The following is a 12,500-nucleotide window of genomic DNA, read 5'->3' on the forward strand; positions in this document are numbered from 1 at the left end:
AGTATCAGATTTTGGTCCTGATAATGGCGTTGGGGTATATTTGCGGCTATCCTTGGACCCACGTCTGTGTCTCGATCTAAATGACTCTGCTCCTCTCCCTGAGGAGTAAAGGTCATTATCTCGTAGGATGACCGCTAGCTGCTTGCTATAGCTCTGATTGTCTGCCTCCTTGATTTCTGGAGAAGGTTAGGGCAATTTGCTGTTCTACTAAGAATGTCACTTTCTCACATTCTCCTCCTTTCTCACCCCAAGTCAATCCCCTTTTTCTCTCATTTCATTTTTGATGTCACCAGTCTTCAATTGTAAATTTCCCATGTCGTTCTCTCCGCTCTCAACTGCACTCACAGCATATTCTGTCCCCTGGCATCGACCTCAGCCTGATAGAAGCGGCATTACAGTCATGGACAAAATGGCATCGCATTCACTCTAAATTGAGCTTCTCTTTCCAATACCTTCCCCATTCTGAGCGCCGCCTCGTCTTGCTCGTCCGCTATTGCTCCTTCCTCACTTTGGGAACTCCCGAAAGGACTACATACTCACACGCACCCATGTTCCTTCTCTCACATGTCATGCCCGCCTTTCCGAGCAATTGCTCTGCTTTGCTGCAAGGGGAAGCTAAAATGGCTTTTGATGGTGTCTAAAGAGATGCGGTTGTTCTTTCGGAGCCGACCGTAATGAATCTGACATTGTTCCGAAGATGGTGACATTACAGGGGAGCCATTTTAGCCGTGCGTGTCCACATACGTGTGCGCGCACACACATACACACACACTCACACACACACACGTCTTCTGTGTGATGCGGGAATGAATGGTGGGCATTGTGATCTGGGGACGTATTGTACTTGTTCCCTGCTAATCGGATGTGGACTCCACTGCTCTGATATTATGCTATTATATATCATGCATACATATATATATAGATATATATATAATGAAATATACAGGTCCTTTCTGACTGCCCCTTTCCTTCTTCTCTGTTCCCTCCACTCTTTGTCTTTTATTTCTGTCTCTCTTTTTATTGGTCCATCTCTATGTCTCTCTGTCTGTTTCTCTCTATCTCTATCTCTCTCTCTTTCTATTTTTCGATCCATCTATCTTTCTCATCTTATCCGTATGCCTGTCTGTCCGTCCATATGTATGGACTCTTATCTGTCTGTCCATGTGTCTGGTCTCTATCCGTCTGTCCGTCCGCCCCCCTCTCCAGGGTACTTCACCCAGATCTCCACCCTGGCGGACGTGCAGGAGAACGTGATGGAGTACCTCCACGTGCTGAGCCGCCCCAAGGTGATAGACCAGGAACACGACACGGTGTGGACAGAGGCCTACATCGATAACACTGTGAGTGGACAGACCCCCCGTCCAACCCTCTCCCATCGGCCTCATGCAACTGGACACCGCCAGTTCTCTCGGCCCCTAGGAACAATGATATTGCATCAATGATGTCACTCTCCCCGAATGCCTTTTGCAATTCGCCAAGAGATTTGTTTGTGAAATATGTGTACATGAAACAAAGCTGAGAAAATGAATCCTGCCGAAGCAGGAGGTGTAGTGTTGTTTTGTTAGAAATGTGTTAAAGGTTGCGACAGATGGAACCGGTAGGGGTGTGCGTGTGTGTGTGTGAGTGTGTTTTTGTTTGTGTGTGTGTGCGTGTGTACGTGTATGTGTGTGTGTGTGTGAGGGGGGCTACGTAGTGGGAGTAGAACATATTGGGAATCATTGGTGTGTTAGCATCTTCTACACTGTACTTCCTTTGTCACACACACACTTATGAACGCAAACACGTATACACACACACACACACACACACACACACACACACACACACACACACACACACACACACACACACACACACACACACACACACACACACTTGCGTGCACACACAAGCACACCCACACAAGCACACACAGAAACATATACACACACACACAAACACACACACACACACACACACAAAAACACTCACAAAAACGCACAACCGCACACAGACACACGCATACACAGTTTTATGATGAATTGTATCATCTCTTTCAATAGTATACAAATAATATCCAATCATCAAATAATTAAATGCATAATTGATCTGCCTGGCTTAGAAAACATCATCCCCAAAAACACCAGCAGGATTGCTACAAATCCATATCATTCTTTGCATCCATAATCCATAAATCCACTCACAATTATTCAGCCATGCACAATAGTCCCTTTTTTTGTTGTGACGCCATTGTGTTTGGGCACATAAGAGTGAACGGTCATTTGTTCGCGTTTCTGAATATTGGAGATTAGAGGGGGGAGGGGGAGGGGGAGGGGGGGGGGGGGTCCACGCCGTCTCCACGCAGACCCTTTCGCTCTGTGCTCTTGTTCCACACACCTTCCTCGCTCTCTCTGGTCGCTCTCACTCTTCCTCTCTGTCCCCTGTCATTTGTGTTTTATTTTCCCAATCCTGTGTTCCGCTTCCCCTCGGCGTACATTGATCACAGTAAAGACGTGTGTGCCAACCTGGCCGCTAGAACAGTATTGTCTCTGTAACGGTGCGATCACACGTAAACATGTCACTATCATGGGCGTATCATAAAGTTTTGGAGCAAGTGTCAACAAGTGTGCGTGTCTGGTAGAATCCTACTGGAATTCAGGGCCACGCCTTCTAATGTTCATTCATAAGTCATTTCAAGCCTTTAGTTACCGATGAAGTATTCATTGACTAAATATTACTAAACATTCGTAAATTTCACCACTGTTATGTTAAAGGGCCCCTATTTAGCCTAGCAGCGAATCTGGTGGACTGAACCCACTGGTAGGCTGAACTATCATCATACATCTTAGGTCCACTCAAGTGAACCACTTGTGATTTCACTAGAGGGTGAATATTCACATAGATGATAAGCCTTGTAATGGCTAATTAACACATCAAACCCGCCAGTAAAATGGGTGTACTTTTAATATAGCTAGTAATAATCATCTACATATTTATGTTTGGTTAAGAATTAGTTCATCAGGCATTTAAGGCTTATAGTTTTGTTAATGATTAGTTACAAATGACTTATATAACTAAACATTATTATATAGTGTTAAATGCATTGTTCTTAACGTCTTGTTTACTTTTGGATTGTCATGAATATAAATGCATTAGGTTGACATCTATGTAAATTATTAAAAAAAACACAATCCCTGAGTGGGAACATGTGAAAGCAACTGTTTACCCAGCAAACCCCTCAACTCCAGAGCAAACTATTGTCAAACAAACAAGACACTATATTAACTTAAATATTAACTTTATACATTGTATACTCAAGTTAATGTAAGGGAAATTGGAACAAAACACACCAATAGCCGACACTTCATTCAAGTCTACACAAGCTTATTGACACGCTTTGTCCCTCCCCCCTCCCTTCCTTTTTTCCTCTTTCTTTCTGTTTTGGTTGAATCTGATCCCTGTAGCTCCCACAGGCACAGAAGGTAAACTCCTGTCTGTAGTCGTTGTGTTGCTGTGTTGACATGTGTTTACAGCGTGACGCGTCGCCATCTCCATTTTAACTCTCTTTGTGGAAAATGGAATGAAGCCATGCTGTTTCCACCGTGATTTGTTGTTCTTTTTGTTTGACCGGATTAATAGGTGTTATTATTTCTGCTTTGTCGCCTTCTGATGTCATCCGTGGCTGCCTTGATTTCATGTTTCTGTTTTTAATTGTACACCGTGACTCACGTTGTCATTCACCAGTCACTTATTTTGCACAGCAGTGGACATAAGTGCACATAAGTAGACACTTAGAAACACGGACACGTGCACTCTCGTAAAGCCACATATCTATATATTTTAACTTAGGCACATGCACACACACACGCATACAAACACACACACATGAATACACACACATACACACATGCACACATACAGCAAATAAACACATGCCAACAGACAATCACACACACAAACACATACAAAAACACTCCCACATGCACAAGGGCGCGCACACACACACGCAAACTCACACACATGCTGATTTGAGCACAGAGTGATTCATTGTCGGTGTTCCGTTGGTCTTGCTTTGACAGTTCCTCAAATGTTGGCAGTGTGATTGTGCGTGAAAATGTGTAGTTGCGATTTGTTCATTTCCTGTTCATTTTTCAGTGTGGAAACCAGATCGCCTTTATCGTGCTGTTTTTCGCTGAAATCTGGACCATAAAGTGTTTCCTCCCTCTCTGTCTCCGGGCCATGACACCAATAGCCTGTGATGACGCACTTGGATGATGTGTGTTGCCTTTTCATTGATCTCAGAGGTACATGAATCAATGGTAGGCTTGGATGAGGCCTCGTCCTAAGCAGCTCTATAATCATAACGGTGATGAAAAACAGTGCTTTGCAGCACCATCAACATCAGCAGAGCCCTTGCATTCCCATCAGACAGCTGGAAAAGCATATGTCAGGTGTAGCGTTGATAATGGGATGGAGCCTACAGGGTCGGCATCACTGTCTCTGTTGCTCACCATCCACTTAGTGCAGATGTAGCCTGAATGGTAGCCATCACAAGTAACCTGCGTTCTCACTCGCAAAAACACGCACAGACCAACAAGACACCTCAGGCATCAAAACAGAGTAATTTAAAATATAAACGCTGCCTTTGATGGACACTGTCTTTTTTAATAGAGATAATGCTGAGCCTGAATATTTGGATATGCAGTTGTCCGTTCTGTAGGTGTACAATCTCAATTCAAGATTCAAAAGGAAAAAAAGTAATGATTCATTATAAAAGAAGAAGTCATTGCAACTTATTGCCAACCACAGGTAGAAGGTTAGGTTACATGTTGTCCAAATACCCTACTGATCTCCCCGAGAAAAAAGTAAATGTGTGATGTCATCAGTAATTCTGAGACCCCTCCGAGTCAACCCTTCAGGTGGTAGCTTCAGAGGTAACGGTAGCCATCATCAAAATACAGCCTTGCCAAATACGGGATGAGCGAATTATCAGCGTGAAGTGTGTCCTCAAATATGAGAACATTATTCAAATCCGTTCTGCGGTAGCACTTTGCCACCGGCTGTCCAGTGTGAGAATCTGCAAGACCTTCAGAGACAGACTTTAAACAAACGGCTTGTGGTAATGATCATATTTATGAAATGTTAGAGTTTTCCGCAGAAGCTTTCCTTGGTGGAGCTCCAACTCGTCAGCAAGGCTTTTTCCTGGTCGGCGAGCCGCACCCCACAATAGCGCCTGTGTGATTTATCGTCCGATGAACAGCGCTAGTCCCGCCATTATCAAACCTTTGCACAACGTTCAGCCACCTTTTTGCTTCGTGATGATTGGAAGTAGGTTGTGTGAGGCGCTGTGTCTTTGACAACCAGACTCCATCCAAACCCGGCCTTAATCCAGTCAGACTCGGACCGATGAGGGTTATTAAAAATATATAGTTATTAAAAATATGATTCTACAGCAGTGCTCTCCCCTAGCGCTGGCAAGGAAACATACACACTAGGAATTTCTTATTTTTTTTGTTTTTTCAACAAAATATGGTACATTCGTTTGGTTGAAATTATGTATTTGGGCCAGCCCGGCCTTTATTCACACACTCATAGGGACTTTGAGATTCATATTGTCTGATCATAAATAACCGTACAAGGGATTAATGAATGGTACTGCTATGATGTCTTTATGGAGCACTTAGCCAGTTAACTCATTGGGGGATTCTGGCCTATTATAATGTCCTATTGATAGAGGTTTAAATAGCAATGAATTAATTTACATTTCACACTACAATGATGAGACAAAAAAAAACAATTTTAAACTTATTTAATTGCTTTCAAAATAAGAAAAGTGAATGTGAAAAGGACCAGTGTGCCAATGCTTCACTGGACCAGTTTAGACTGCCCAACCGAAGTCAGACGGGGATAAAAAAAAAAAGAATACTTTAGACAACGGCAAACACATCGTCGAGCTGGATAGCTGTGTGCATAGTCATTTTACAGTGACATTATTTTACATTTGTCTGTCTATTTAGCCACGTTTTCTCTCTAGTAAGTTGTAAGTTGTGAACAGTGAGCTATTCTACGGCAACATCCTGCGGTTGTGACAGTGTATTTATTGTGTCCTCCTATGAATGACTTTGAATGCCTACTCAGCCAATGTTTTTGAAGTATATCCAACAAAACAAAAAGCTTTCATCAAACAGAGCACTTAAGCATTGCCATAAAGAGATGGACAAAATGAGATAGTGTTTTGACACATTTATTCTTGTGTTTAATTAGACCTGAAACTACTTGAAAGAGGGGGAATTATGCTGGTCGGATTATTTAATTGCCCAGAGTTTACATATGATGTCATTGTTAATTGTAGCACTCATGGTTGATTGCCTCGCCGGGGGGGGTCGGGAGCTCACTGTGTGTGTGTGTGTGTGTGTGTGTGGGGGGGGGACGACGACGACTCTTGATAGAGTTTTTCAGCCTCTCTGCTTCCTGCCGCCAAAACCCCATTGCACCACGTCCTCCTCTGACTCCTCCCTCACCCCTCCCCCCACCACGTCCTCCCTGACTCCTCCCTCACCCCTCCCCCCACCACGTCCTCCTCTGACTCCTCCCTCCCCCTCTCCCCCATTACACCACGTCCTTTTCTGGCTCCTCCCTCCCCCCTCTCCCCCATTACACCACGTCCTCCTCTGGCTCCTCCCTCCCCCCTCTCCCCCATTACATCACGTCCTCCTCTGGCTCCTCCCTCCCCCCCTCTCCCCCATTACACCACGTCCTCCTCTGACTCCCCCCTCCCCCTCTCCCCCCTCTCACCATGTCCTCCCCTGACTCCTCCACCCCTCCTCTCCCCAAATTACACCATGTCCTCCCCTGACTCTTCCCCCCCTCCCACCTCTCCCCCATCCATCTCTACCCCCCCCCCCCCCCCACAGGTCCCCTGAGTGCTATCCATCCCCCCTCCCCCAACACGCACACACTCACTCCCCCAGAAACATCTCGTCTCATTCTGTTTCTACAGTAAAAAAAAACACAAATCCTCTCCACCCTTCCCGGCCTCCTCCCCTGTGTGTTCTCTTGTTCTCCCCCCTCCTCCCCTCCTCTACTCCTCCGTCTTATTGTATCCTTTCTCTCCCTCCCGCTTCCTCACCGTCATCCATCATCCCGTGGCACTTTTGGCTTGGTTTCCCGCTCTGTCGGGGTGAGATGACACTCGCCGGGGTGGAGGAGAGAGGAAAAGTTCCGGCTACACCACATCTATATTTGACTTTCTTCAGGCAAATTAAAAGGGAAGAGGATTTTAAAGTTCAGGGGCAGGGACTCCTTTGTGGGGGACATATTCTCCCAGTGTACGGTGGAGCCGTGTCGGATGGTGTGGACGCTGTACGTTCTCGTACGGACGGGGACGATTAGACATTAAGGCGAATAGAAGAAACATTAAGAGGGCGCAAGCTCGGCATGCGACGGCCACACGCATATAGATTAGTGTTTAGTCGCGACTCTTCCAAGACAGCACCGCTTGCTCTCTTGTCACGTCCGCATCTCAAGGGCTTATTTACACTTCCCTCCTTGGAGGAGTCTGTCCGTCCCCCCCCCGTCCCCCCCGAAGGGTGGCTTTGGCTTCTCAAACACAGCAGGATCAGCACTAAAACTGGCTCGCCCAGGGAAACAGGGTCGTGGGGGCCATGGGCCAACGATTCGTCAAAGCAACCCAGATTACGAGGTGTCCTATGGGGGACCAGACAAAAGGGCGTGTGTGTCAGTGTGTCAGAGTGTGTGGTCCCTTGTAGTGAGACCCTACAATGGGGATGTAACTTCTGTGAGCGGTGGTGCGCGCGTGTGTGTGTGTGTGTGTGTGTGTGTGCGCCTGTGTGTGTTAACGTGTTTGTGTGTTGGCTTTGCAGCGCTAGTACAGTGTGTATCTGTTCTCAGTCGCGCTCCCTGTCTTTCTGGGTTCTTTTGCTGACGTGGACAAAAAAAAAGCAAAGACTGTAGGTAATGATGATCCATGCTCCTAAAAGGCCAATGTTTTCACATTCATATTCAGTAGAGGATCACAAATCCCTCGGGTTAGTGGGGAAAGACACATTGTGTTATTGTGAGTTTTCACTGAGCTTGAACTTGTCTGTCTCTGTCTGGAGTGACAGAATAGTTTTGAATTTGTCTTGATTTTGTTCTTTTGGAGACTGAAATGAGAATATACACACAAGGAAACAATGACAAAAATATGCACAAACACACATGCACACACACAGACACACACACAAACACACAAAAAAACAGCAACACAGCGCACAACCGTTCTCACATGAACATTCATTAATCTTCACCCACACACCCCCACCCAACATCAAATGGACATAAGCACCTCGTCCCAGAGCGCATTCAAGCGGATCTAACAAGGGTTGCAGTGGACAGGAGATTAAGTTCTGCTCAATCCTCAGTCAGCCTGCGACGTACACCTGATGATATTTGATCCAATAGCCCTGGCACTGGAAATAGGCTCTATATTTTTATTTTTAGACAAGGTCCTGTTTCTTTGTCCTGTCCGTTGATCGATTCCGGTTGCCAGCAGCCCAGTGTGGTGTTGTTATAATGGCTGTACTTAGGTGTGCTTCGTCTCCCTTTTGAAGTCCCAATACTGCATCCTGGATGGCTGTTACCAGCTTTCCAGAGCCCAGATCCCCTATCTCTCTGTCCCAGCGGGACGGAGCAACCAGTATTTTGCTGTCAATACTTGTTATTACTGGTGGTGGTGGCAGAGGGGGAGAGACAGAAAGGCGGGTTGTACTAAGTTCAAGGGGAAAGTTAAAGTGAGGAAAAAAGAGACTAAATGAAGCCGTTGTAGAGTAACTCAATGGGAACAGTTAACATTGACAATGAATTAGACTCGAGGGGAAGGTCAAAGGGATGTCTAGGTGACCTTAGACGATGTGTGTGTGTGTGTGTGTGTGTGTGTGTGTGTGTGTGTGTGTGTGTGTGTGTGTGTGTGTTTGTGTGTTTCTTTGTGTGTTTATATGCACGTGTTTATATGGGTGTGTTTATGTCTGTCTGTGTGTGTGTGTGTGTGTGTGTGTGTGTGTGTGTGTGTGTGTGTGTGTGTGTGTGTGTGTGTGTGTGTGTGTGTGTGTGTGTGTGTGTGTGTGTGTGTGTGTGTGTGTGTGTGTGTGTGTGTGTGTGTATGTTGCTGTGTGTGAAGGTGTTTGTGTAACAGGCTGTTCCTCAAGGTCCCAAACTGCAGCAGCAGTGTCGGGCTTTCATCTCCAATAGATCATCAGCCCATCTTCAGAAGAGAAATCGCAGCCGCTTGAAAGATAAATATCGTAATTATTCCGGCAGTCTTAACGGAAGGATGTTGCCTGTGCTAAACCACGAGCCCTGCCGTTGGATAAGCTTATTACTGCAAACATCAAAGGCAGACTGAGACTGAACACGTTTAAAGGCAGATAATTAACATGAATAAAACATACGGGGAGGGAGGGAAGTTTTGTCAATCCCCTCTGGAAAATATCGGGGCCTAGAAGCTCAGCCATGACCACCATCTTAAAGGACATGTTCTGCCACCCAAAAGATAATGCCTTCCTTCCTGTGTCAACAGAAGGGCATTAAGGTAGATAAAGATGCACCTTCATGTTTGATCTATAAGTAACTGTATTAGTGCTTCTCTATCCATTTATTCCTGTATATGTATTTACACACTCTCTCTCTCTCTCTCTCTCTCTCTCTCTCTCTCTCTCTCTCTCTCTCTCTCTCTCTCTCTCTCTCTCTCTCTCTCTCTCTCTCTCTCTCTCTCTCTCTCTCTCTCTCTCTCTCTCTCTCTCTCTCTCTCGCTCTCGCTCTCTCAGATGGAGGATGGTCGGGACCCAGTGCTGATGACCACCGTGGCGATGCCAGTCTTCAGTACCAAGAACGAAACGGTTGGTACACTAAAAGATCAACTAGCATATTGCACTGCAAAAAGTTCATCATGAAATTACTAACAAATACATTATTTATTATTGGATATTTTTAAAATGAATAGCTTTTCAATCGATTTGCCATATGCTTTCCCATCTTAATCAACCCGAGAGGCTGACCTGCAGGTTTCCCTTTAAATCAACACTATCGCAACAGTACATCCGTATTCCAGCATTGTATTTTTCAAGCGTGCCTTGTTTGCATTTCCTTATTGTATGTTTTTCTCCTCATAAGTATTGTCCTGTATATTTGTTTGTTAATAGAAAAACCGAGGCATTCTGCTGGGAGTGGTAGGAACCGATGTGCCTGTGTCAGAGCTTCTAAAGACCATCCCCAAATATAAGGTACACAACAGTGCCTAAGAATGGAAGCAATTCACCACTGCTTCGGCATACATTCTTTTTCCAATAATGGTACAACCAAGAGTGGTTGATTCCGCTTTTTTACGACTAGATATTAGTCACTTTCATCTATAATAATATCAGCTGGGTTTCAAATATTCTTCAGCAGCGAGCATATTTTTTTTGCGTTGTCAGGGAAACATCTGGTCGATAGTTGTATTTGACCGTTGTTGTTTGTGTTCGATTTCGAGTGCATTTATTCAGACCTGTTAGAAGGCAGAGGTGGCACATTATTGAAAAGCAATACATAACCTTTGAACGGTTTCGACCAATCAGATTCAAGTATTTAACCAAGCTGTTGTAGAATGGACATTCTATCCCATTATTGATGAATACATATTCCTAACATAACTAGCAGAACCTACCAACAATCACTGTCTTGAGCAAATTTTCAATCATATTTTAACACCATAGGTCCGCCACTGAATCTTCATGCCTTCATACCGTCATTCAAAGCTGGTAATAGCTGTGACACCTATCAGGAATACAGGAAAATATTTTTGCTTCTGCTTCGACTCGGCTGGACTCCTTTAGGATCCATCAAGTTGTTGTTGCCATGATAAGGATGGAAGGGACAGATAGGACATTCGAAGAAGAGGGAATTAAGTGGAGGTCAGCATGGCTTTGAAACACTTGAACTTCTCGCTTTGGACAGCATGGTTATGAGATAAGTAAGGAGTAAACCAGGTCAAGCTTTCCTTTTAGTGGAAAACTATGTACGACTTTTAATGCGTAATTTGTAGCGCATTGATTACAGAGGTGTCCTGCTTTTAAAAAACAATGCACAGCCTGGGAAGGTTTTGACTCATCGGAATCAAGTATTCACTGATTCTGTGATTTAAACTAAATGTATTCTACTCCATTAATGTCAAAGAAGTGCCATTATTAAAAGTGCCTAGTGAAGTGCCCCTTCATTTGATGGGCGCACGTACAAATGAAGCCATGGCAAGAATTAAGTGTTGTTTAGACTCTGCTAATGTGACGGTCCAACTGACAGGTGATAGTAATCACTTTGCCCCCCCAAAAACCAGATCAATTGTAGGTGGTGGCAGACTTTTTGGGACAAGATTGTTTGCAGCTACAGTGCGATGTCTGCTGACAGGAAAATGATATTCGGTGGAAACGACTGCATTAGCGATAGACTCCTGCTGTCACAGTATCTTATGCTTTGATACGTTGATCCGTCTTTTCCTCTCTCTTTCACGCTGGGTGGGTGTGAGGATGTTTAATGTGTGTTTGACAGTTTAAAAGTATGTTATTAATCAGGCTGTGGACACGATAAAATCGGACTGCTTGTCACAGGGACGACGGGCATGAGACAAAAACATATTCCTACCCTGTATTCTGTGTGTGTGTGTGTGTGTGTGTGTGTGTGTGTGTGTGTGTGTGTGTGTGTGTGTGTGTGTGTGTGTGTGTGTGTGTGTGTGTGTGTGTGTGTGTGTGTGTGTGTGTGTGTGTGTGTGTGCGTGTCTGGTATGTGTATGTGTATGTGTGTGTGCCTTTCTAATGTGTGTGTGTGCGTGTGTGTATCCTTGCAGTTGGGCATCCACGGCTATGCGTTTGCAATCACCAACAACGGCTACATCCTCACCCACCCGGACCTGCGACCCCTTGTGAGTTCCACTTCCTGTCACGCCCACTCCCCCGAACCCCAACAGTAGCCAAGGCTCCAACCTCATTATCATAGCAATTATTTTCACCGAGAACAGAGTTCAAATGTAGATCTTTTTATTTTTTGTGTTCTGCCGGATGTGATATACAAACGTAAGTAGCTTGTGTCAAGTCAATTATAGATTTCACACTAACAATGAAATGCAGATTAACAGGCAATTGTTGCACTATTGTGCGATGGTTAACCTGCTGCTGCTTTGCGTAGTGCTTCGCAGTATGTTTGTGTGCGCGCGTGTGTGTGCGCGCACGCGCGTGTGTGTGTGTGTGTGAATCGCCAAGAATGTGTCTGTATGTGTGTATGTGTGTGTGTGTGTGTGCATGTTTGGTGTGTGTGGGTTTAGCGCAGTGTATGTGTTTGTGTATTGGCAGCGCGGTGACATGCAGATGAGCAGACAGAGTTCCCGGCTTCCACTGCGCTGTGAAAAGACAGAGATAAGGCCGCTGAATGGCTGTGATTAACTCCATTGTGTTGGACACCACTCCATCCCTGGCAGAGAGAGAGAGAGAGAGAGA

The 12,500-nt window shown here is 45.0% G+C and overlaps 1 protein-coding gene across 1 annotated transcript in view; it reads left to right on the forward strand.

Moving 5' to 3' along the window:
• Window positions 1-12,500, forward strand: part of LOC132460449 (voltage-dependent calcium channel subunit alpha-2/delta-3-like) — an 87,075-nt gene that overhangs the window by 49,468 nt on the left and 25,107 nt on the right. The window contains exons 9-13 of the mRNA XM_060055337.1: window positions 1,035-1,340; window positions 3,444-3,461; window positions 9,804-9,875; window positions 10,179-10,259; window positions 11,855-11,929. Of these exons, the coding sequence (XP_059911320.1) occupies window positions 1,035-1,340; window positions 3,444-3,461; window positions 9,804-9,875; window positions 10,179-10,259; window positions 11,855-11,929 (552 nt within the window). The remainder of the gene's footprint in view (window positions 1-1,034; window positions 1,341-3,443; window positions 3,462-9,803; window positions 9,876-10,178; window positions 10,260-11,854; window positions 11,930-12,500) is intronic.

Source organism: Gadus macrocephalus, chromosome 1 (genome assembly GCF_031168955.1).
Source record: "Gadus macrocephalus chromosome 1, ASM3116895v1".
Classification (NCBI taxonomy): domain Eukaryota; kingdom Metazoa; phylum Chordata; class Actinopteri; order Gadiformes; family Gadidae; genus Gadus; species Gadus macrocephalus.